The sequence below is a fragment of the Nelumbo nucifera genome, chromosome 8 (genome assembly GCF_055504915.1).
Source record: "Nelumbo nucifera cultivar China Antique chromosome 8, China Antique-T2T, whole genome shotgun sequence".
NCBI lineage: Eukaryota > Viridiplantae > Streptophyta > Magnoliopsida > Proteales > Nelumbonaceae > Nelumbo > Nelumbo nucifera.
The window spans coordinates 22869583-22896402 of NC_142656.1; the positions used below are offsets into that span (position 1 = coordinate 22869583).

Below are 26820 nucleotides of genomic sequence, written 5' to 3' on the forward strand. Positions count from 1 at the left end.
CCACAGGTGGGCCATGCCATTCTTTACACTTCTAGATATAAACAATAGACAGAAAATATGCAACTTTTTCAATCATACATCCTTACAACCGAACTTCATACACACATAACCTTATGCCCTGATCCATTCATGCTCTTTGGTGAGTTTTCAACCCCTCTACATACTACAACCAGCATCTCTATGCGACATGGTTGTCAAGGCGACAGCTAGCTGATAAGACGCACATGGAGCGTTGCCTCGCTTAATCACCAAGCTAATTTGAACATGATGGTATGGAATATTTTTATATTCTTAATTTAAAAAATAAAATAATAAACTAGTTACAATGCGTCATCACCAGCGTTCAACACTTAGCCCTTGTATATTTGAACTGATCATGGATGAATTGACTAAACATATTTAGGAGGAAGTTCCATGGTGCATGTTGTTTGTGGATGACATTGGTTTAATTAATGAAACTAATGAAGGATTAAATGCAAAATTAATTTGATGGACAAATGCCTTAGAAACAAAGTATATGACATGTAAATTTAGTAATAATAGGAGTGTACATCAGGATACACTTAGAATTGGAGACCAAGAGATAACTCAATGTGACCATTTCTGGTACCTTGGCTCAATAGTTCATAACAAAGGTGAGATTGAGGAGGATGTCACCTAAAGAATTAGAGCAGGATGGGCAAAATGGAGAGGTGCATGCTCTAGACTTTTATGTGACAGGAGAATACCACTTAAATTAAAAAGAAAATTCTATAAAATAGTTGTAAGGCCAGTTATGTCCTATGGAGAAGAGTTTCTTTTTATCAACATTCTATGGAGAAGAGTATTGGGCAGTCAAGAAACATGTCCAGAAAATGAATGTAGTAGAAATGTGAATACTAAGATGGATGAGTGGAAAAACTAGAAAGGATAGGATCAGGAATGAAGTCATCCATAAGATCCTAGGAGTATCTCCAATAGGTGATAACATGTGAGAGAGTAGAGCAAGATGGTTCGGTTATGTGCATAGAAGACCACCAAATGCTCCAATGAGAAGTGATTTGTTACACATTGAAGGGGCTAGAAGAGCTAGGGGTAGACCAAAAAGGACAAGTGTACAAGCAGTAAGAAATGATTTAAGCACTCCTAATTTGATAGCGGATATGGTTTTAAATAGAACAGATAGATAAAACAGGATTCATGCAGCTGACTCCATTAAGTTGGAATAAGGCATGGATGATGATGATTAAGCTAAAATACTCATTTTGTGGGTTTATATAATAATTTATTTTTATTATTTTCTTATTTGGAGTAGCTGTCTTGAAGCCTCAAAGACGTAAAAATCTGAACCAATAAGCTAGGGAGAACATAAAATTTTGTCCAACAAACATATGCTTCTTTTCCTAGGACAAAAACAGGGGCTCAGCCCTTGTATTTTCTGAATTTTCTTTTCTTTCTTCTTTTTCTTATCATGAATATGTTGATTTTTCTAGATTTGAATATGAAGTTTATGATTTTTTATTAAAATTATATATACTTATTAATGAATGATGGTAGATGTTGCTATGGAACCTAGGGAACTACCCTAGCTTCATGTTTTTATTTAAAAAAGTCCATCACATAGGCACCCGCCTAGGTGACAAGGTGCCCCCTGTCATCTAGACCTTGGTGCCTTCACAACTATGCAAGCAAATGCAATTTGAAAGCAATATTAACCAGTGTAAGCTTATACCATTTGAACCAATATGATCATCTCTAGTTAAATCTATTTGTAAACTGAAATATGTATCTATTGGGTCAAATGTATGCATATACTATTTACAACAAAAAGATCCTAAAACTGTACATTTCCTTGTTTTTAGAACCAAAATTACCATGTTCTGGACAAAAACCAATATGCAATTAATTAGTACATAAACTTGGGGAAAAGGAAAACAATCGTAAAAGGAGATAATTTTAACCATTGCATATGAGTTTTATAGCAGATATTTTTAGTAACATTAATCAACTAGGCTCATATGAGACAATTTGAAGCTTAAACAATTCATGTATAACATGCGGATACGTAGTTAAATACTTAAATTACTTTTGTAAAACTAAAATTAGCACGTATATATGCACCAAAACAAATGCAAGGTTAATTAATCAAAAATCCTTTCAATATTTATCAGTAGTATGAATCAGATAAAGTTTAGGTCCAGCATAAAGTATTAATTCATGTATGATAGAATGCAAAAAGATCATGGGAAGAAAGAAAAATGAATCATATGGCAATATCAATGTGATATTTCACCTGATCCCTGAGCTGGTCAAGTAATGTGGAACCAATCAATCCAGGTCCAATAATGCCCATTGCTATTGTGGTTTTGGATAGATAGAATCTAGAGTGAACAGCTCTTAAAGCTCTTATGCAATCTTCCCGCTTAAGCACAACAGTAATATTGTATTCAGAGCAGCCTTGAGCTATAGCCCGGACATTTATATTAGCCTGCAAAAAGGTAATAGTATATGCAGATTCCCTAAAAATTACTAGTAGCCAGAATCCAAAAGGGGGAAAAAAGCAAAGGAAACAAGAGAACTGTCACTAATTGTAGAGCAAGCCATAGAAATTAAAATCCCTACTTGGCAATGCAATACCTACTTGAACATCAAGAGCAGAATAACACTTAAAATTCCCAAGCATAAGAAACCACCACATAATAGACGCACTAGAACCATATCTCTACGTGAAAGTTTTCAAATAGTTTTTCCAGTATTTAACATTCTTTATTTTAATTTAATATGTAAAAGAAATATTTAGCAATAAAAGGAGGAGATGCAAGAAGAGAGAAATATTTCTTGTAAGATTTTCCTTTTACTAATAAATTTCATATTTGCCACAAGGGAGAGTGGGAAAAGCAACACTAGATACCTTTGCCAACGCATTGAAAAGAGTAGCACTAACTCCAGGAGTACTTGCCATTTTTTGGCCAACTGCTGCCAAAATGCTACAGTTGCGAATGACTTCAACCTGAAAGAAGCATGATTAATGAATAACAGACTAACTAAAGTTTATAAGTACCAATATTTTATTAAACTAAATACCCAAAAAAATGTACAACTGTTTTTCTCCAAAAGTTGGAGAACCTAGGAGTAGTTCCAATAAGTGGTAAAATGAGAGAGAGTAGGCTAAGAGATGGTTTAGTCATGTGCATAGAAGACCACCAACAGCACCAGTTAGAACTTAGAAGAAGTGAATTATTACCAAGTGGAAGGGGCTATAAAAGCTAGGGGTAGACCAAAAAGGATATGGGTAGGAGTAGTAAGAAATGATTTAAGCACTAATAATTTAACAGTGGATATGGTTTTAAATAGAATGCATTGGCGAAACAGGATTCATGTAGCCGACCCCATATAGTTCGGTTAAGGCATGGATGATGATGATGATATTCTCCAAAAGTTGCAATAAAAGAAAGCTAAAGAAAGTAGAAGGTTCAAAAGTGTTTCATAAAACCTGTGAAAAAAGCTGAAACTAAAAGACCACAAGGTCATGTCTTCATAATTCAGGCACATATTTGAAAGCCCACTAAATTGCAACTTCTTTACAGAATATGTATCCATACAAATCAACAAAAAAGCAATGCCTATTCGCTACTCAAGAACTACTAATCGAATGGAACTTACAATCACATTCCAACCTGCATTCTTTTGCTGCTGAATACATTGCAGAAAATGCAAAATCATAATGTATGCAGTGGGGTAAAAACCATTATCAGAATTCCTGTTTGTCTTTTTGTTTTACATGTATCAATTACATTTTCCACTGCTTCTGATCCATTAAATCCATAGCTTGACAATTTGGCGCCTTGGCAACTCAAGAGAGCCAACACTCAAGTTGATCAAATGGATCAGAGAATGAACTTGGGAGTTATTTCACATTTCTTTTTTTTCTTATTTTTGACAAGTTATGATTTATGAATGTATCGATTGATTGATTGGATAACTTTGATCAAATTCACCTTGGAAAATCTCCCAGTTTACTACCTTTTAGTGTTTTAAGGTTCCGAAGAAAATAGTTGACCTATTGGAGAAAATAATGACGGATTTTCTTTGGGATCTTGGAGAAGAGAAGGACCATCTGGTGAAGTGGAAAATTGTAATGTGGCTTGCAAGAATCAAGCTTTGTTAGGAAAATGGTTGTGGAGGCTATTGTTGGAGAGTGAGATGCTTTGGCATAAGGTGATAGTAAGTATACATGGGTTGATGCAAAATGACTGGAACTGGTTTATCCTATAGAGCAACCTTGGCTTCTCCTTGGGAAGCTATCCATGCAGCCCTACCTCTTTTTCATAATCATGTAAGGTTTGATCTTTACTCGGGGACTAGAATTTGGTTTTGGGAGGATCTTTGGGTAGGAGATGTAACCTAAAAAGATACTTTTCCTTCTCTTTATGCCATCTCTGTGTAATGAGCCTATCTCCTCATTTGTCTCTTTATCTGAAGGAGAAGTGTGGGATTTGGGTTTTAGAAGAGGTCTAGGAGATTTTAAGTGTCCCCTAACTGATTTACTTTAAGTCCTAGAATTTGTCATTGTTGATTCCCTTATTTCAGACGAAAGAGTTTGGACCCCCAACCCTAGAGGGTCCTCCTCTTGTGCTTCCTTTTTCCAGTCTTTGGTCTCTCCTGTTTCTAGTGGATCCTCTTTCCCCGTGTGTGAGCTTTGGTGTAAACCAGTTCCTTTAAAAATAGAGGCTTTCTGTTGGGAGGTTTATCATGGATGAATCAATACTCTAGATATTTTACAAAAAAAAATAAGGAAAATGTGTGTTTGTCCCCAAACTGGTGAATACTCCGTAAGGCAAAGGTGAGATTGCTGAACACCTTTTTATCTCTTGTCCTTTTGTTGCCACTTTTTGGAATTGGTGCTTCTCTCTTTTTGGTTTCAGGTAGACTTTACCTACAAGCTCTGAGACTTTGTTTGCAGGTGCAACTTTCAGATGGCCAAGGAAGTGAGGAAAAGTTTTATGGAGGTGCAATAGGGCTGCTATACTGTGGACCATTTTGGATGAAAGAAATGCAAGAATATTCAAGGAAGAGGAAAAACATTTGGAAGCTCTTATAGATTGTGTCCTAATAAGGGTGATATATTGAATTAAATCTTTAGACCTATTTTCACCTTATACTGTTGATGATATAAAAAGAAATTGGAGGGAAGTGGCCTTTTCATCTACCAATATAGAGAAAATCACCAAACCATGGATACCTCCCTCGGAAAGCTTTATTAAACTTTATTTTGATGGAAGCAGCCCGGTAACACAGGCCCTTCAGGCATTAGGGGAGTCTTTAGAGATAGAGAAGGGAATATATTAGCCATTTATTCAGGCTCTATTGGTTTAGGGGATTCCATTAGAACCAAATTGCTTGTTGTCCTGTGTGGGGCTCAAATAGCAAAAGAGGTAAACCTAGAAAGGCTGATTGTAGAAGGAGATTCTCAATGGTGATTAGTTGGCTAAAGGATGTAAAGAAGGCAGCATGAGTGTACCAAGAAGGGGTTAAGGAAATCCTATGGTTTCTGAGGGGAATAACAGTGATGTTTCAGTGAGTTCCAAGGGAAACAAATCGGCTAGCATATTTTCTATCTAGGCAAGGGGTTGATAGGGAACATTTTTATTGGGCCCATCTGTGATTAGGGTAATCTTACCCCTTTTATAATCTTTGTAGACTACTGTTTATATTAATGAAAAGTTTTCACTGTTAACTATCAAAAAGAAAATAAGGTTACGAGGGAAAGTTTCTCTCAGAACAAAGCGTGTACAACTATATACTCTGTACATGATAGTTGAAATTTCTTTGTTAACAAAATGCTATTGTGTTCTTTCCAGAGGACCCAACACAAGGCTAGTGAAACTAACTTTCATAAAATAGTGCTCTACTGCCTAAACCTTGGGCGGGCCAAGAAGAGATTTGAAGGTCACCTGGGATTGGCCCCTGTCTGTGGAATAGTTGTAAGAAATGAATCTATTTGCTATAAGAAAATTACAATGAATAAGCAGGTTCCAGCTGATTCCTTGTAACCTCCACAGAGATGACAAGTGTACACCAGTTTCAAACCCCTGGTTATTAGATGGTCTATGATGGAAATTTAGCCCAATGTTTTAAAATGCAGAGGCGTGACGCGAGGCATTCCACTACCTAGAGGCATGAGGTGTAGATCAGAACGCAAGAGGTGTAAGCTTCCCAAACACAAGGAGGCGTAAGCCTCCTTAAGAGGAAAGGGGTTAGGAGGAGGATGAAGAGGAAGGGGGGATCTCATTTTTTCTTTATTTTTAATAAAAATCTTTTATATTAAGAAGAATAAAGATGCATAACATTAGTTGAAAGGGGGGTCATGTCGAAGCGGAGGCGAGCGAGCAAAGTGAGCTCGCCGAAGCGGAGCATTGATATAAACCAATATCTCCTAGGTCTTGCCAACAACCAAGTCCCAAAAAAGGCCCCATAAAATATGAAATTTGACAGACAATAATCTAGAACATTAAACTAATACTAAGCATTAATGGGAAAAACCCCAGAACTAAGCACATGGGAAAAGGATTTTTTTATCAACAACCATCACTTTTCATTTTTTTACAACTGTTCCAAAAACATTTGATCCCTCTCCACCCCTTGCTTTGCTAAAGCATCCGCATCCTATTGGCTACCCTTTGAATCCATTGAACCCTCACCTCCACATCTCTAGTCAGCCACCTGAACTTTCTTACTTCATTACTGTAACACCACAAAGCAGTCTCTCTCTTTTGCAGCCACCCTACCACCAATTCTGAATCTCCTACAATAATCAGCTTTTCCACATCATCTCCTTTGCCTCCTGTACACCTTCCATTACAGCTATAACGTCAGCCCTTAAGGAATCTCCTACTCTGATCAGGCCGAAGAACGATGCAACAATATTACCTTCATCATTTCTAAAAATCTCCCCTAACTCCTGAAATCCCCAGGTTATCCCTAATTCCCTACTACTTATATCAAAGTTGAATTTTAAGAACCATCTATCTGGAAAAGGCTTGAGACATAAAAGTTTCATTAAGAAATAAGCTTTTATAGTTATCTCTTTAGTCAGACCAAAGTAGCACACCTGGGAAAGACGCCCAGCATCCAATGCTTGGCGGAATCTAGACTGCAGAGCCTCAGCAACAGAATTTACTTCCTTCTCAGGTACAGCAAAGCAGACAGAGTGCTCACTACTAGCCTGTATTAAATCAAATTAGTAAGCATCAGACAACACTTCTTCAAATCCCTTTTAAAGCAAGTCCAGATCTCCTGCCCACGTTTATCGCAGCCACACATGGAGAACATCTCATCCTCTGCATAGTATTATGCAGGGGGAGATGTTCCCAATTCACAGGGGTAGTGTTCTGTGGGTAGACGTGGGAAGGGTTCTCGTGGGCAGAAGATCCGGGCTCCTTTTAAAGCATATCAACAGGATTTATGTACCTGGGATATCATGATAACATTAGCACCCACATCCTTCACAGCACTAAATATGCCACTAGCAGTACCAGGAACACCAGCCATTCCAGTTCTGCATGATAATAAGTTGGAAAACAAATTTCAAAGTAAGAAACAAAGAAAAAAATACAAAACATGATATTTCTAGCTGCAAAAAAATATGCATGTAACTTGAGACCATGTATGCATGCTTACCCCTCAACATTTACAAGGGCCAAATTATCAATTGTTGCAAATCCCTTTACAAGAGATTCCAATTGCTGACAATCTCCATTTTCATCAGGAAGCCTGCAGATTTTTGTTCCAGGAGCAGAGAGATTGAAGATATTTCTTATTACAATTGGAATGTCATATCGCATTACTGGAATAATGGTGCGTGGATGCAAAACATTTGCCCCAAAATATGACTGCATAAACAGGAAACTTGTTGGTTAAGACTATGCCTGATCGGGTATATGTATCCCACAAATTCTGACACAAATAAGAAGAGTTGTCAAGTTTTCACCATTTCCCAGGCCTCTTGATAGGACAATGTTCTCAATATCACAGCTTCACTAACTGCAGACAAGGAATTATTTTCAAATTTACAATCAAACCCTTGTTAAGTTTCATTCAAATTTTTCAGAATATTAAATTCCATCTGTCAAAACCTTCCATTACTAAATTCAAAACATGGTTCCCCTAAGAACATTACCACATTGTGGAATTAATTAATTCTCCCAACAATGATTAACCAAGCACACAAACAAGGGTCAGTTCAAACCTTTTCTGGGGTCCGCACTGTACACACCATCCACATCTGTCCAGATTGTGACCTGTCGGGCCTTGAATAGAGCACCCATTATAGCAGCAGAGAAGTCACTGCCATCTCGTTTTAGAGTTGTAGGAATATTTTGGGGTGTGCTGGCAATGAAACCAGTAGCAATGATTGTCTTAGATGAATTATGAGAAAACCATCTCTCCAGTCTTCTCTCAGATTCCAAAAAGTCAGGATCAACTTGATTAGAATTAGTAGGATTTACAATAAGGACATCCCTAGTATCCATCCAATTGCATTCTACTCCATGCTGCACCAAAAAAATTATTTAAGATAAGTTTCAAAAAGTTAAAATTTTCAGGTGCTTCAGCACTTCAAGGGCAATGGAGTGCTAAACCTTTCTGACAACAGATGACAACAGTTGAGCAGACCATAATTCTCCATGACCCACAACGAAATCTGAAAATGAATCTGTTGCATGACCAGCTGGAATACATTAAAGTGTCAGTAATTGCATTTTAACAGCTTCAAATTGCCAACATCAGAAGCCAAAGTAACAAGAAAAAATTACATTTATATTGTAGTGTAGTTAAACTTACAACAAGACAACTTAGAATGAGGTAAATTCAATGAATTGTACAAATTACAAATTTCTATGTAGCTGCCACATTTACATGCTAATTGAATTTAACTTCTGCATATTAAAAGAAATAAGAAGCAAAATTATAATACTCTTTTAGGACCTGCTGTACATAAGAAACACATGTCAAGTGAGAGATATCATTTGGCCTATACTTGTAAAGATTCTCACAAGTGTTGATCTTCATGTGTAACATCTCCCAACAGAAGGCCCCAATTTTAGGTGGAATAGTCCTCCCAAAGTTATATGCTCACAAGTGAGCATGCATTTTACCATGGTTGTCATTTGGAAAGGGTACCACTACTGTACAGTTGAGGTTACAGAATTTAACTGAAGACAAGGAATACAAGATAAAAAACCTATGTAAATTGCACGAAGCATTGCTTTGAGATTATTGATGTCATCATGCAACCGTGATAGGAAACTAGCAAGATCATTTCCATCAAGTAGATCCATCGCTGTTAGTTTGTGTTTTTCTAAAACAGCATCTAGTGCCAATATGTAGGAGTCATCCCGGGATCGCGCCTTGTCAATGAGATCGTACATCATATCTGTCACCTTTGACATTGCAGATACAACAACCAACTTCCTTTCTGAATCATCGTTAACAATTATATCTGCAACATTCTTAATTCTCTCAGAGGTGCCTACACAGGTCCCACCAAACTTATGAATAGACCACATATTGCCTTTGGGAAGTGATGTTTTTCCTTCAGGTTCCTCGTGCAAAAGAACTGCCAAAATCAAGGTCATCCAGGTCTCAAAAAATGAAACTAAATGTACAAAAGCAACCTTCTCAAGATTGTAAAAATGATTTCAAATACTGTTAACCAATACTAGGTGGAAGAAGGACCTGCAACAGGAGAATATATGTGGGCATAAGATGACTGTCTTCTTCCCAAAACAGGAACACAACCAATTCTGGAAGGGAACAAAAATAACAAGTTATTGATAAATTGACAACAAAGGGTGGAAAAAGAAACAAGGGGAAAAGGAAAGAATAAAGGAAAGAAAAATATAATAATCTGTGAAGCAAATCAGTCATGGAACTAAGTATTGCAAATAAGTCATTCTATAAAGAATTATTTCAAAGAAAATAAATACAAAATTAGCGAAGTCTGTAAGAAGTGAAAGAAAAATTCCTCAGGAAAGCAAAAACTAGCAACAAGACCCTGAATTTCTGAACAGCCTTCTAAGTTGAGCTTAACAACTCCTCCAGGAGGAACCAGCCCTGCAGAGCCCGCTGCCAGTGTAGAGAAAAAATAGCAACTAATTCTGCACAAATGGATACTTTTCTGGGTTTCTTCCTCATCAGGACCCAATTCGCAACTGTAATGATAATCAAAATAGTCTAAGAATATTTAAATCCTTTCCCCCCAAACACTTTCAAAAATGGCTGCTCCAATGCATCTCTACATAATTTTTGCACTCCTAGTGTACGGGAAGAAGTTGTTCCAAAAAATACCCATCACATCCCTTGTCATTTCGCGTTGAGTACCAAATGGGTTATCAATGAATATAAAAACAAGCCCATTCGAATCGCTCACCACCACCACCACCCCAGTTCAAAATAAAATACCAACTAGTTCTTAAATTCTGAACCATTTGACAGACTACAGATAATCAATTGTTTCAATCTCAGAATTCAAAAGAAAGCAATTACACACTAATAAAACAACTAGTTGCAGACGATGTTACCAGTAAAGTAAACAAGCTTTCGGAAAGTAAGCTACAGGTGGAAGTAACGAAAAAGGAAGATACCTTGGAATCGAAGACCGTTGAAGAAAAGCACCAGGGAAGGAGATGTGAGACGAAGAGGAGAAAGGGTGGTGGTGGCACCCAGAGTTGCAGCTATTCTTCTTGCTACTGTGTGCCACCGTGGCCGCATTGGATGAGACGCTACAGGAAGAAGAGAAGGAAGAAGAGAACGCCATGGCTGCTGCGGCTGCCGAAGGCCCGAAGTGAAGTGTGACGAGCGGAGTTACAGAGTGTTTCTCCCTCTTCCTCTCGCTATATCACGAGAGAGCTTTGATGGCGTACCACCCAGTGTCGCTTTGGAGTATATCTTAGTTTTCTAATAACCGTTGGAATAGAATCTTTTTGGTTGAGATGCATCAAATAACATCGTAGTATTCAGTGATTCCGTTGTTTCGGAATGTTTAATGCATCTATAAAATGAGTAAATTCTGCGTAACATCATTACATCAGTGATATCTGTGGGCAAATAATTTGGGCAGAAGGTGGCTCTCGTACAATATCTTATGGGCTTGGCTTGGCAACGCTCATAGATAGATCAGTACACAGCACACAAGTCTAGTTATTAGGGAGTCCGGATCTGCTCGTCAATAGGGCGCCCGCGGGAAGATGTTTCCAATAAAGGGTAGGATGTAACTGTGAAATCCGTGTGAGACGCGCTTTGTAAGGAGATCCAATTCGTTATTCGGTCATTTCATAAATGTGGGTCCCATACCACCATACGGCGAGTTCAAATCAGCCCCTCACAACGTCCCATGGCACATCCTTGACAACATCTTCAGATGATAATACCAGGAATGATGATCATTGGGAGATGTTCTCAATACACGGGGGATGTGTTATGGGACTTTGTAAAGGGCAGTCTTGCGGAGGGCTGATTTGGTCTCCAATTCAACTTTCTTTTTACTGTCCCCATTAACCAAACCAGAGGAAAGCTAGAGGTAATAGAGGAGGCTCACCCACCAAGAAAACAAGGAATCTATTGAGTGAAAAGCAAAAACAGTTGGGTACATTGACATTGGCGTCCTAAAATTTTGCAGAAAACCAACATATAACAGTGCCCACCCAAAACATTACAAGCAAGAACCAATTTGTTTCAATTTTGGAAACAATACATGTACACCCAATCTATTCTCAAACCATGTGGTTCTCTTTTGTTTTTGGAATTCACATGAAAAATAATTCACACAGAACACCCCCTTCATCTTTTAGTTTTGGAAACAACACATGCACACCCAATTTATTTTCAAACCAAATGGCTCTCATTTGTTTTTGGAACTCACATGAAAAATAATTCACATAGAAGACCCCTTCATCTTTTTCTTTCAATATTTTGAGAATCATTTTTAGATGCTTTTAGATGCAATCCTACAATGGAATGGCAAGATGGCCCATAAATTTCCTAAGGCTCAGTTTGGAAGGAGTACAAATGCAAATATGTACAGCGTAAATACATATAAAAATATAAAGTTTTGCACTCTACATATTTGCATTTGTACTCCTAAACTCAGCCTAAACGAAAAACTATGAGTTTTATTGTCAACTGCAAAAAAAATGGATGTATTTCCTACTTTTTCTTGTTAATCAAATGTCTGAAAAGATTGAAAAATCTAGTTTTTTATTTTTTTTGAGTAAACAATATCTTCATTATAAAAAAAGGATAAATACAACTAAACAAAAGCAACACAACAACAGACAAAGGTGGAATCAAAGCCTTCACACGATCGGTGCCAAACTCCCTTAAGACCGAGCCCAACACCTTTGCACAACCGGCCCTCTGCAGCACTCCTCAAAGGTGGAATCAAAGTCTAAGTCGACATCGTCGTGTTCAAAGGCAAGGCACCTCCTCAACGAGCCGAAGCCGAGGCCGAGGTCCTCGCCAAAGAAAGCCACTCAACGTCTCCCAGCAAAGATAACATACTCCCTTCAGCCGAAGCCGACGTCCTCAACTAAGACCTCCACCACGGCCTCGAGAGTGGGGGGCAAATGATGTAGACGCTTATGGCAGACCAATAGCATGCCCGCACGTGGTAGAGGATGGCGTATAGTGCAGACCCAATACTGGCATTGCACAGAGCAGAAGTAGGCGTGCGACATAGGCCCAATGGCACAGCCGCACGCGGCAACCTCGGATAGCCACACACACAAGGGCGGACCGTATCTTGGCCGTCTGTGCCCACCTACTCCTAGGTGGTATCTAGTATAAATAGGGAGTGACCCCCCTTAGGTGAGAGATCTAGACTCTCCTCTATTGAGAATTTATTTACTTCCATTGTGACATTGTCTGAGCGGACCCAGTTTAGGCCTCATCCACCTCTCATCACACCCTCACTAATTTGACCATCGGAGTCCCTGTCTCGAGTTATCTCCCGGGGCCTCTGACATCTTCTATTTCTCCTTAGGACTGACCTACAGGCTCTTAGCCACAACGGACCTCGGACTCATCAATCAGCCCTCGGCCTAGAAGCAAAATTACCTTGTTGCCCTTGGCCCATCCAAGGCAGCAACAAATACTATTTAAATCCCCAACTAAGCACCATGGGTGTGAAGGTGAAGCATTTTGCGCAAAAGAATAAACATCATCAATAAACTCATTTTTATCTTTCATAAGCACCATCCTATCTTTTGTAATTTTTAATTATTTGAGGTTCCTTCTTTTACCATACCAATTGATTAGTTGGTAAGGTCTTTTGCCCGTTGGGGAAGACTTGGGATCGAATCACCCTGCATACTACACTAGGATTGGGCGGGGATGCGCTACCCCAATTGTACGTGTGACTTTGGATCTCCTATCCACAAAATACTATCCCCTTGCATTGGGAACATCTCCCTATCCATAATATATAACATGTAAGAGTATGAGATGTTCTCAATGTGTGGCTGCGATCTCATGTGGATAGAAAATCCAGACTCGCGCAGCCTTAAAAATGCAGTTATAATTGGAAGGGCTATGAATATGATTCAATTTACTTCTCTTTCAGCTACGAATAACTATGAGTGAAGGCAAAGTATCCAGTCTAAATCAGAACTACTTCCAAGAGAAAAAAGAAGAAATGAAGAAAAGAATCCTGTAGTTCTATTTTAAACCACTCTACAAGTTGCTTCTCTGCAACTTAGTTCTTTCTTCCCTCTTACAGATTACCTAATCCTACACATCGATAAGAAATCAAGAAAACGAGGAACTGGTATAGTTGACCAAGTCATGGAAGGTACGTACTTGCTTTAATTCCTTGTAACCTTCGACCTAGCAACTAGGGGGGGTACAAACCTTACTTTCCTTCCTTTGTGATTTCGACACAGAAATCCGGAGATCAATCAGGGATGAGCCACCGACCCACTACACATTAGAGATCCCATCCTTTTCTTTACTTTCAAAATCTTTGATGGAGAGGTACGACTCTGGAGATTTTGAAGCCGGAGGATAACAAATGGTAAGTAGTTTAATTAAGTGGTTCTTAATTAAAGCAAAGTTTACGATTGATTTGAGGAGGAAACAAAACATAGAAATTAAAATGGATTGGTTGTAGGAAACTGGGTTTGTACCCAAATGGAGACAAGGCCAGGAATGGGCAGGATCATATCTCACTCTATTTGGTGTTGTCGGAGACCAATTCTCTTCCCCCATCGTTTGAGGTCACTGCGTTATTTAGGTTCTTTGTTTTCCATCAGATTCACGGCAATTATTTGACGTTGGAAGGTAATCATGTTTGCCCAATTCAATCTGTCTAAATTACTTATTTGGGCTGGATCGGTCTGAATCAAAATCAATTTGAAGGATTAGATACACCAACGAGGCATATTAAACAGTTTATACTTAATGGTCATTTATTATAAGATAAGAGTACAGGTGTCAATGGACCAGGTTTGAGTTGAACCCAATCTAAATTAAAACCAATTTGGACTGTTTGGACAGTTTAAACATTGAACTAGATCAGTTCAAAATGGTGGAAAATATTTAACAAATTGGATTGGACCTGATCCATCTATAATGAATTCATACCGGACCGGATCAAATTGGATAGATATCCAGTCCATCACACTCACGCCCGATTTACACTTCTACTTGAACCCGCCCTATATTGGGGACGGGGAGGGGAAATTCGAGGATTTCCCATCTTTGATGAGAAGAGGGGTGCCTTACCCCTGAACTTGCCTGACATTGAGGAGTGGTTCCCTTGCCTTGAACCCACCTGACACTAGGGACGTGACGGAGATGGAGTAGAGTGTCTTAACTATAGGACAAGGACAGGAATGGGATGCTCCACCCTAAACCCACCCCATTGTCATTCCTATATAATTGTGAATTATTAGTGAAATTAATAAAAATGTTAGCTTTCATAATTATGTTTATTTATTTAAAGTTAATCAAAATTTCATTTAAAATAATAAAAATCATTACAATTATTAAAGTTAGTACAAATTATTAATAAAATTAAATTTATTAAAAATATGTTTATTCATATTAAATTAACAATAATTATTCTCTGTAAATCAATACTAAATGAAAAATACAATTATTAAAATTTTAGATATTAACAATAATTTTGAATACTTTTAATTAATTAACAACAAATTTTGATTATTAATTTAATATTAATTAATAGTAAATAAAATTATTAAACCTTTCAGATTTTCCTGTGCATCGCACGGGTCCCCGCTAGTAAATACAAAAACACAGAAATGTTTTCTATATATGTGTATTCTCGTTATATGATGTATACGTACATTGGTGAATGGCAAATGGCGAATGGTTTATTCAATTCAGGCACACTTCCTAAAAGTTCATCCATCAAAAAATTCTTCAGAATATATAAATAAAAAATTATTTTAATGCTGACATCTTTGCTTACATACTTTTACGAATCAAACAAACTGAACTCCATTTAGGTTATATTTGGTTTGAAGGAAAAGGTATGGAAAGATAGGGAAACCTTTACAATCTTTATGTAGGTTAATTTCCTTACCTTTCCCTTATTCCTTTCTCTTCTTTTTCCTTCAAACCAAACACAGGATTAGTGTTTTATTTTTCTTTTATTTATTCTAAACACCAAAGTTGCTCCAAGATCATCATTAACATATGTTTCTCATAATAGACAAACTCTATTTTGGTTCTTGTTGAGACCATGGAAATGCACACACAGTCAAGAGTCCTTTTCCAATGAAAATTTCCAGCTATTTCTTAATGATTGTATTAGAATGTATGAGGGTGATGGCCAAAATGCATGAACAAAGTTTACTGCTTTGGGTGTAGCAGATGCAAATGGGAAAGGAAGGTGCTTTCTTTCCGTGACGAGAGAGTGGGGTTTTGCCCAGTTGATTGATCTTCAAACTTTTAAGGACCCCTCTAATGGATACCTTGTCAATGACACTTGCTGTTTTGGAGTGGAGGTCTTCATCTGTAAAGAGAGAAACATAAGGAAAGGAGAACGTTTGTCATTGATAAGTCCATCAGATTTTCCCAATTGCACTTGGAAGATTGAGAACTTCTCAAAGTTGGAAGAGGAATTTTATCATTCGGATGAATTCTGTGCTGCAGACCGTAAATGGTATTGCGCCTTCTACTTTTCCATTATGTTTAGGGGTAGTTTATAGCTGAAGTGTCTGAACTGAATACTTTACCTTTTAGTGAATAAGGCTATATATGTTGGAATGTTAAGTCTTAATTAATTTGCTTTCAAACTTTGGTATGCGTGAAAAGCAAAATGGAGCCAAAAATGGTGGTTTGATCGTCTAGTAAGAATTTATTGAAAAACACTATATATAATCGCTGAAGTAAAATCTCTTAAGATTTAGAAATCACAAATCTTGAACATGTAAAACATTTTTATGTCACCCTGGAAAAAGACTTTCCATTTCTTTGATGGAAATATATATCTATATCTATCTATCTATATAATAAATAATAAACAATAAAAAGTGGCTAGGGATATGTCCCCAAGGTTTTTTATTTTATTTTTCGATTAAAATATCCCTCTCTTTTCTGTTTTGAGGGTAGAAATTGTAAATTTGAATATTATTATTCAATTATTCAATTCCCTTTCATTAAATTCTATATTTAAGATATTAACTCACATTCTCTCTTGCTAAATCATATATTTAAGGTATCTTTGTTTATCAACATTAAAAAATCCACTAATTAAATTCATAAAATATGAAAGTATAAGGGTAAATTGGTGAAACCTCTCTTAAATTTGGTAATTGCAATCACCTCCCCTGAACTTTTTGACATAGTTGCAAGTAGACCTCCTTTGTTGTAATCCTCTAATAAGAGGCATAAAAATGTCCAAAATGTTTATGTAGTTACTTTGACCAAAATGTTTATTTTCCAAGTTTTCTCTAATATGAACCACTACCCTAAACCCTTCCAATCAAATTGATTTGTTTTTCAAATTTTCCCTTCATATCAATTGCTCAACAGTAAAGTTTCAATTTTAAATTTTCTTTCCTTTTTGTTTTCATAAAGTTTATATTACTTTTACTGTAGAAACCAGCCTCAATAATAACTGCATGGGCATTTTAGACATTTTCATGCCTCATTTTAAAGGATTCTAAGAGAGGGAGTCTATTTGCAACTATGTTAGAAAGTTCAGGGGAGGTGGTTGCACTTACCAAACTTCAGCAGAGGTATAAACAATTTACCCAAAATATAAAACCCATATTTTTAAAACTGACTTGAAAATGAAGTTGGTTTGTTTAAGTGCTAGATAGATAAGTAGTTCAGTGTTTTGGGCAAACAAGTCCATCCGTGATGTAATAATTAAATACTAAAATTTGAAAAAGATGAAAGCACAAAAGTAAGGACTTTTTATAAAAATTTGGATATATAACTAAGTATTAACTCTCATTATATTTCATTGAATCCTATTATTGATTAAAGCAATCCTACTTTTGAAGTTGGTCCCTCCTTAATTGTGAGACCAGAAGATGTAAATTGCATAAACAAGAATTGTTTATATTATCTCTCATTCTTTCTCATTCTATATTGCATAAACAATAATCATTTTTTATTGATTATAGAAATGAAATACAAAATTTAAGACCAACCGAAAAATAAAATTATTTTGCTATTTGGTGGTGGATCAACAAGTCAACCTTTTGGATCAAATGTGTCAACACTTCGTATTAAAATTAAATAATGAAAATTAGAAAAAAAGATAAAATCACCAAAAAAAGAAAAATATAGAAAATTTGTAAAAGACATTTGGACACATCTCTAATATTTATAATAATCATAACAAAGAAAAATGAGTGTGATGAAGATTAATTATTTTTATTGATGATGGAAATAAAATACAAATTTTAAAACCAACCCAAAAAATGGATTTTTGTTTGTTTGGGGGTGAGTCAACAATTCCACTTTTTGAGTCAAATGTGTCAACTCTTGATGTCATAATTGAATAATCAAAATGAAAAAATAAAGATAAAGAAAAAACATAATGAAAAATTATAAAAAATATTTAGGGACATCTTGAATATCATATATTTATCATATTAAACTAATATAAGTTTGATAAATAAGAATTATTTTTATACACATAGAAATACAAAATGTTATAAAAAATTACAAATATAGTATTAGCATCGTAATCTAAAATTACCACATACAAAGCATTAAATATTTTGCACATGTAAAAGTTTACAAAGAATTGAAACCAAGGAGGCTCATGCCACTACACAGTTCTATTGGGCTACTACACACTAGGTATGTGTCTGTGGGTGCTTGGAAGGGAAGGATGCTTATCCTTGGTTGAATGAGTGATATTTTTTTTCTTTCAAAGGAAAAAGTAATAAATCATTTAGTTTAGTGACTTCAGCCATCATCAAATGGTTCTTTTTGAATTTGTTACTTCAATTAAATAGTTTTATCTATTTTTTTTTATATATGTACATGCATGTTGGTGTTAGGAAGATGAAACTCTATCCCAAAGGTGATTCAAATGGGAAAGGCAACAGCATTTCTTTGTACTTATTAATGGTTGGTAAGTCTCCGGATGAAAAAGTGTATGTGGAAGGTAAATTGCGAGTTTTGGACCAGTTTAATGAAAATCACCATGAATCTCCAGGTGAATTAAAATGCATCATTGCATTCTATTGAGAAAAATTTAATAGGATTTTTAATTTTAATTTCCCCTTTAAGGACAAAGAGTTCAACTATAATTTTGAAGTTGCATAATAAATCGAAAAGGTGGTAATCAATCAGTTAAATTTAATTTTTATTGGTTCATGTTTACATGTAATGTTTCCCTTTATCGTTGATTTATATTGTTTTACTTCATGGTGTAGCTTTTGCATTGTAGACTTTGCTTTGCGAGAAACATTTTGTTTTCTACTAGTTTTACATGCATGCAAACAAAGCATTAATTAAGATAAACTTGTCCGTTCATAGGTTGATATGGGCATGCGTGGTTCCATGCAAATTGCAAAGCTTTTGCTTAGAATCTGAAGGAATACATTTATTTGTTTTTTCTTTTTTCTTTTTTTTCTTTCTTGAAGTGGTGACATAAAATGACTTAATTGCAGTTAAACAATGGTTCGTTGGCAAGCCTTCTGGCTGGGGTTATCACAAGTTCATGAAGTTGAGTGTTCTCAACAAACTATCAAAGGGCTTCCTGGTGAATGATACTTGCATTTTTGAAGCAGATGTTTCTCTCATCGGAGTAATTAATAGTTTATCATGAATAAATATATTATCCTTACCCTTTCCTGATATTGAACTAGAAAGTGATTGTGCATAATTAATGTTGATTAATTTATTCTTTGAATGAAAAAACCTTCTTTGTTAAAATATTTAATAGACATGGCAAATCTTTAATATAGTTTTTAACCTTTTTAACAAGGTTTTAAAAACGAAAATGGACACAGAACTGTTTTGGTCACTGGTTCCCGGGTTGAATGGTCCGATTGTCTAATTCGAAGGAACGACCCATTCTGATTTTAAAAATAAAAAATGGCCAAAAACCTTTGTCCAGGTCAATGGGTTAACAGTTCTACTTCCCAAATCAGTAGTTCATTGACCAAATCAATAATTTTTGGGCCAGAAACGGTTTTAGGGTGAAATGGAACCGATTACATGGATGGTTCCTGGGTCAACTGATCCAATCGTCCGATCTGATCCAGTTTTCAAAAGCATTCTTTTCAGAAACGGTTTTAAGGTGAAATGGAACCGGTTACATGGATGGTTCCTGGATCAACTGATCCAATCGTCTGATCTGATCCAGTTTTCAAAAGCATTCTTTTCAAGATTATTTATTCAGACATCTCCATAGTTTTACATATTTACTAAAACAAACCCTATAGTTTGCAACCACTTTTTTGTTTGGGTGACAAGCATTTTAAAATCAATTGAAAGTGTGAAATGGCATGCTCTCAAGGCTTTTATTTAAAAAAAAAAGTAGTGATATGATGCCTTATAATATGCAAACTATAGAGTAGGTTTTATTAAATACATGAAACTATAGAGAGTTTCTATGCAAATATCCCCTTTTTACCATATATTGCTGCTAACATTTTAATCGTTATTTTTTTATAACTATAATCCACAACTAATGGGTTGTATTGGTACCATGACTCAAAAGTATTGAAACATACAATTTTTTCAAATTGCACAATTCAAAGAAAAATACTCTTTAGATTAAAAATGTTTAAAGTTTCAAGAAATGAGCGAGGGCATCTTCGGTAAGGGTGTTAAGTTTCATAAGTGCCCCATATAAACTAAATTTACTTAGGCCATGTTTGGGAGTGCTAAGTTAAAAATAAGTGCTTATTGAATAAGTGTTTAAAAACAAGTGCTTATTCAAATAAGTACTTGCTTGCATTTGGCATACAACTTTTTCAACTGTTTATTTTTTAAAATAAGCACTTATTTTACATTGGACATTTGGTAGTCTTTTTTTGTAATGATCACTTAAATAAGCATTTACGACTATTCTGTCTTTCATTTATTTTTTCTAATTTTCAAAATATACCCTTTGAAAGCACTTTAAGAAAGTACTTGTATGAAAGCATTTTTATAAAAACACTTTTATAAAAGTACTTTTATGAAAGCACTTTTATAAAAGTACTTTTATGAAAACACTTTTATAAAAGTACTTATAGGAAAGCACTTTATAAAAATACTTTCATAAAAGTAATTTCGTAAAAGTACTTTTATAAAAGTGCTTTTGTAAAAGTGTTTTTCATAAAAGTGCTTTCATAAGTGTTGTGCTTTTGTAAAAGTGCTTTCATAAAAGTACTTTTGTAAAAGTACTTTCTTAAAACTGCTTTCATAAAAATACTTTCATAAAAGTGCTTCTGTAAAAGTGCTTTCATAACAGTATTTTCCTAAAAGTGCTTTTGTAAAAGTACTTCACAAAAATGCTTTTGTAAAAGTGCTTTCATAAAATTACTTTTATAAAATTCAACTAGTGATAATTTTATAAGCGTTATTTTAAAATTCAACTAGGGATAATTTTGGAAGAAAAAAAATTGAATAAGTGCTTATTGCATAAGCACTTAAAAAAAGCTGGAAATTTAGGCTTAAAAAATAAGTTTTTATTTTTAAAATAAGCACTTATTTCGGCCTTATTTCCCAAATACTAATAAGTGCTTTATGGCCCAAATAAGCACTTATTTTTAAGCACTCCCAAACATGGCCTTAGAGTTTCAAAGAATTCAAAAACCAATACATATATCATACCATACTCAACTATATACATCGCAATATTTTGAACATTGATTAGACTTGGGATGGGTCTCGATACTTCCCGTTCTGAATTGATAAGACAGCCAAACCCAATAAGATCCCACCATTAACTTATATAGTCCCTTAGAAATGACATATGAAATTATTACAGGTGAACCATAAAAAATATATATATAATGTTTTGAAAACTAATCTGGAGCCCAAACCATTTTTGTGTTTGGGTCCTGTGCCACCAGTTCGATTGTCTGGATCGAACGGGTCAGACCATGCTATGTCACCGTTTATATATTTTAAGTATATATATGTAGTGTTTTAAAAACCGACCTAGAAGCTGAACCATTTTTTGTCTCCAGGTTGCATGTCACCGGTTTAGTCGTCCAGGTTGGATGGATAATCTTTTATATTATCAGAGATGTGTCTAGATTTTCCTTTAATTTCCTTTATAATCTTTTATATTTCTATATAGCTTTAAATTTTTATTTAATTATAACATTATGAGTTGTCACATTTGACATAACTTGGAAAATGGTTTTATTTCTATGTAAATTTAAACTCTACTCCATTTCCATCATCAATAAAACCTATATATGACACTTATTTTTGTATAATATGAGAAATGCATAAGATCAGGGATGCTTGTTAATTTTTCTATATATTTTTCATGTTTTTTTTATAACTTTTAGTATCTATATTTATTTTTATTTTTATATTATTTAATTATGGCATCATGTGTGAACCTAGAGTATCAAATTCCTAAACCATTCCTCAAATGGAAAACATTTTCCTTTTCAAGACAATTTTAAATTTTGTATTCTATTTGCAATGCCAATAAAAATAATTCTTATTTATTATATTTATTTTTTCTCTTTGGATCTCTATTTTTTAAAATTTTATTATTTAGTTATGACATGTTCACTTGGACAATTGACTCATTTCTTTTTAAACTTTGTATTTCATTACATAATTAATAAAAATCGTTATCTTATTTATCACACTTATCTTTCTTTTATGTGTCTACATTTTTCTATTTTGTGTATTTTTTACATTTCTTATTTTTAAAAATTTTATTGCTCATTTTCATTCTTCAAAAAAAAAAAAGGTGCTGGTATTCACAAATCGCCAGCCTAGGTCTCCAATAGTCAATGTTTACCAATTTGCATAGATGTTTTGTAAAAGTACTTTCATAAAAATGCTTTTATAAAAGGACTTTTGTAAAAATGATTTTATAAAAGTATTTAAATAAAAGTTCTTTTATATAAGTGATTTCCCTAATATTGCTTTTATAAAAGTACTTTTCATAAAAGTGCTTTTATAAAAGTGCTTTTGCATTTTATTAAAAGTGTTTTCATACAAGTACTTTTGTAAAAGTGCTTTCATAAAAGTGCTTTCATAAAATTACTTCCATAAAAGTACTTTTGTAAAAGTGTTTTTATAAAAGTACTTCCATAAAATTGCTTTTGTAAAAGTACCTTCATAAAAGTGCTTTTATAAAAGTATTTTCATAAAAGTGCTTTTATAAAAGTACTTCCATAAAAGTGCTTTTGTAAAAGTACTTCCATAAAAGTGCTTTCGTAAAAGTACTTTCATAAAAGTGCTTTCATGTAAAAGTATTTGTATAAAAGTGCTTTTGTAAAAGTACTTTTATAAAAGTGCTTTTGCAAAAGTAAACATATATGGCAACAGTTTTATAGGTTCCTTAAAGAATGAAATGAGCAAGATGGGGCATGATTATTTTTTATGTGCAGGTAGACAATTTTTGTGCAATGGGGCTGATTTTTCATTCTAAAAAGAATATAGCCATTGGCAAGAATTTTGTAACCAAACACTGTAATGTTATTCATTCTTGCCCATTCTTACCTAAAATGAGCAAGAATTAAGAGAATGAGGCATAGAGTAGTGAACCAAACATGGCCTTGGTTACCAAAAATAGCAAGTGGTCTAGATGTGAAATAAATGCACGTATTGGCGTCTATAACTAAATTATACATGGGAAAAATGGAGATAAAGGAGTTCTGTCACCACAACGTTCGCATGGAGCTTACTCTCTCTCTCTTTTTTTTGGTAGAAACATGGAGCTTCCTCTCTCCCTTTTCATATATGTGGCTTATTTATATTTGAATTAAAATATAAAAACATAATAAAATCCCAACCAAACACTTCTTTATTAATTAAATAGCAAATATAAACTAATTTTCCATGCCACATGACCTCTTCCCATTTTTCTATCCAATCCCATTAATTGCATGTGTTTACTTCTTTTGATAATTGCATGGTTTACTTCGGGCAGCCAATAGCAGGGGTGCCAACGGTATTTGAAAATCCGATTTTGAATTCGACATTCGAAATAATCGAATCAAATTCGAATAATTTGAATTTCTAATCGGTCGAATTCGGATATGACCTGATTCGATTCGATAAATATCCAAATTCGATCGATTATTTAATTCTTATATATAATATATAAAATATTTTATATAATTTATATATAATAATTAAGTTATATAAATAATTTATATATTTATATACTTTATATCAATAAAAATATTTATTTTATATATTTATTAATATCTAAAATAATGAATTAATCGAATTTGAATCGAATCGAATATTCGAATATTTAATCGGATTCGAATTTGGATAGAAATTTTCAATATCTGTAAGATATCGAATTGAATTCGGATATCGGATTTTCTAATCGGATTCAAATTCGGATATTGCCTGATCTAGGTAACCTTTCAAAGAAGATGAGTTGAACTTTTGGGGTCTTTTCTTTAAAGATCAAGACCGTTTGATCGGTATCATGGTCTATCAGGCTGTTAAAAACATTTGGGAGGCAATTTTTCAGCGTGGAAAGACCAAGGTGATCTTTGGCATTTATGCAGATTATTTCTTATTGATTTTTCAAAAATCAGTGATTTTTGAAATCAGTGTTTCTTAAAAAATTGGTAAATTTTGTTATTTGATATTATTTTGTGTCATGTAAATTGAATTGTGAGAAATTGGCTTTGAATTGTTTGGTATTTGATTATTAAGGGCCGATTTTTATATTAGAGTTCTTACTCAATGCCATGTTGGATGGCATATCATCCTAAGAAAATGGAAATCAACTAAAAATCTGGATATCACCAAAAAAGGTGATCCCTAAAAAAAGGCTAATATATATCAATAATTGATTTTTGGCCGATATCTTAAAAATCACCAAAATCGACCAAGCAAACAGAAATTTCAGCAAACTGAGAAAATCAGCACCGATGCCAATCATCACCCAAAAGCTTCATTTGAAAATCTTTTTGTCTTTCCTTGTTGTGCTCGTCTTCACGTCTTTCGGTCTATGTAATACCAAACTGAAAAGACCATTTTTGGTCTTTTTGAGCTTTCTGCAGGCCAAAAGAAACGCTGAAAATACAGGATGATATTGAGTAAAATTTGGAGAATGCTTTAGCTACATGGTCAATTTGGAAATTGGATGATATTGAATAAAATTTGGCTCTCTACATTATTTGACACCCTATGCTGTCCACAGGGCTCTACTTGCTTGACACGTTGGTCCATACAACCACTCCTTATTTAGTACCATTACTATTGCATGGAATTCATATGGGCTAAGCTAACATGTCACACACGGAGAGATCTATGGACAACACGGGCTGTTGAACGTAGACAGCCAAAGTCCTCTCATGAAAAATAGTATTTGATGTGGATCTACCCTTCGTTTTGCAAAGCAAACTATGAATACTCGCAAGTTTGTTGGTGTGAATCGAAGAATTATCTCAAACACATCGGCATTTTCTTCCTTTCCATCTATGTCCAGCCCGTCAATTCGATTTCCTCCTCTGGATTAATAAGGAGTAAGACACACAGATAGATGCTTCTCTCTAGATCTTCTTGTCCATCAACTGTGCCCTTGACCTTGACATTGGGTTGTCTTAATAGTAATTATTGATCAAAACATTGATAGTTAAAACAAAACTGCTTCAGTCTTCAGTTAATACATTAATTATATCTCGATATGTATGAGAGGAAGATGGCTAGCTAGCACATCCTTTATTAATTTGTTCATTAGTTATTTAAGATAGATAATTACTTAGACAAACCATACAAGGCGCGTATGCCCTGGACGTCATCGCCATGCAGGTTCCTCTTCACAGCTCCGGCAGGAATAGAAGGATACATTATGGCCTCCGGTACCGAGCTGTGGCCAAGACCCAGAAGGTGCCCAATTTCATGCACTGCAACAGACTCCAAGTCGAACACTCCAGGCTGGGGATTAGTGCTCCAGCTCTCGTCTGCATCATAATGGAACCGACCTATGGTTGGTGCAAAAGCATGAGCCAGAGTCCCCCCACGCCCATCAAAGGAATACCCATCCCCATGATCACCTCTGTGGAACCCAATCACAATGTCTGAGGCCGCACCGTTCTGAACTTCCTCAAATGTGAAATGGCTCACTTGCTGCCACCTCGAGAAAGCCCTTGAGCAGATGGACCTCAGTTCCTGCAAGCCAACGACCGAAGCACTGGACCTGAATCGGTAGGTTAGGTGAGTCTTGGAAGGCGGCCATCTTGGGTTGTTTGGAAAGAATGTGTAATGGGAGACTGTGTGGAGAGAGCTGGGGGCATGGTGATGATGATGGTTCTTCTTTCCTGATCGCATTGAGGTCGTGCCATTGATAATATCTGGGATGCCGCACCTGGGCATCATCATCTGTTGCACCGTCTTGGAGTCAAGACTCCCGGTGACCTTGAGATGGTAATTGAGCTGGTATGTCTTCACTGCAGATTCTAGTAGCTCGTCAAACTCCTCGTCGTCGGCATGAGTGAGGCTTTTGTTGCCAGGTGGATAGTTCAGATATCCGAATTTTTCGAGGTATCGTTTAAGCTGGTGGACTCCTTTTACGTCTTGACCCTTGTGGCATCCCTCCAGATGGTGCAGGAACTTGAAGGGCTGACCACTTGGTTTGGATTGAATTCTGTTGGGTAGCAAGAGAAGCAGGAGAAGAAGAAAAGATGACAGAAGAAGAAAGGAAACCCGAGGGGCCATCAGACTGCAACTGACAAATGCAAGGAGCTGATCTCTGTTGATCTCTGTTGGTGTTGGACTTCCATAACGTCTCCTATTTATAAGCATATCCAGGGACGTTGCTAGTTTTAATTTGAGGAAAAAACAAACTGTGCATATAGTAGGCGTAGGCGTGCTTGACATGCTAAACAAAAGCATGGAAGGATCTTAGGACCCGTTTGGTTTGCGGGAATTGAAATGGGAATGGATCATTCCAATTCCAACCATTTGGTTGGTGGGAATTGAAATCCTATTCCCATTTTCTGTATTCTCCAGGAATACCCCGTTTCCTCCCCCTTTTCTTGGGAAGGAAGGAAATCTCATTCCAGCTGATTTTAATTTTCATTCCCATTATTCTTGTATGAATCAAACAAAATATGAGAATAAATCATTCAGATTCTGATTCTAATTATGAATCAAACAGACCCCTAAACACCTAGACGATGGCACTGATGGAGGAGAAAC

The 26820-nt window shown here is 35.4% G+C and overlaps 2 protein-coding genes and 1 pseudogene across 2 annotated transcripts in view; 1 reads left to right on the plus strand and 2 right to left on the minus strand.

The window, feature by feature from the left end:
- LOC104609119 (bifunctional aspartokinase/homoserine dehydrogenase 1, chloroplastic-like) overlaps positions 1-10860 on the minus strand; it is a 40132-nt gene extending 29272 nt beyond the window's left edge. Inside the window, exons 1-11 of the mRNA XM_010275345.3 lie at positions 10623-10860; positions 9715-9782; positions 9221-9595; positions 8619-8707; positions 8228-8531; positions 7970-8022; positions 7660-7871; positions 7450-7537; positions 7091-7204; positions 2891-2989; positions 2273-2467 (exon numbers count right to left, since the gene is read on the minus strand). Of these exons, the coding sequence (XP_010273647.1) occupies positions 2273-2467; positions 2891-2989; positions 7091-7204; positions 7450-7537; positions 7660-7871; positions 7970-8022; positions 8228-8531; positions 8619-8707; positions 9221-9595; positions 9715-9782; positions 10623-10795 (1770 nt within the window). The 5' untranslated portion in view covers positions 10796-10860. The remainder of the gene's footprint in view (positions 1-2272; positions 2468-2890; positions 2990-7090; positions 7205-7449; positions 7538-7659; positions 7872-7969; positions 8023-8227; positions 8532-8618; positions 8708-9220; positions 9596-9714; positions 9783-10622) is intronic.
- Positions 10861-13745: 2885 nt separating this feature from the next.
- On the plus strand, positions 13746-19294 carry LOC104609206 (uncharacterized). The gene is made up of 6 exons (XM_088893770.1): positions 13746-13825; positions 13917-14038; positions 14121-14313; positions 15871-16162; positions 18522-18679; positions 19137-19294. The coding sequence occupies exons 1-6, from the start codon at positions 13819-13821 to the stop codon at positions 19292-19294; spliced, it is 930 nt and encodes a 309-aa protein (XP_088749896.1). The 5' UTR covers positions 13746-13818.
- A 5282-nt stretch (positions 19295-24576) lies between these two features.
- Positions 24577-26377, minus strand: LOC104609207 (metalloendoproteinase 2-MMP pseudogene; annotated as a pseudogene).
- Between the last annotated feature and the right edge of the window lie 443 nt (positions 26378-26820).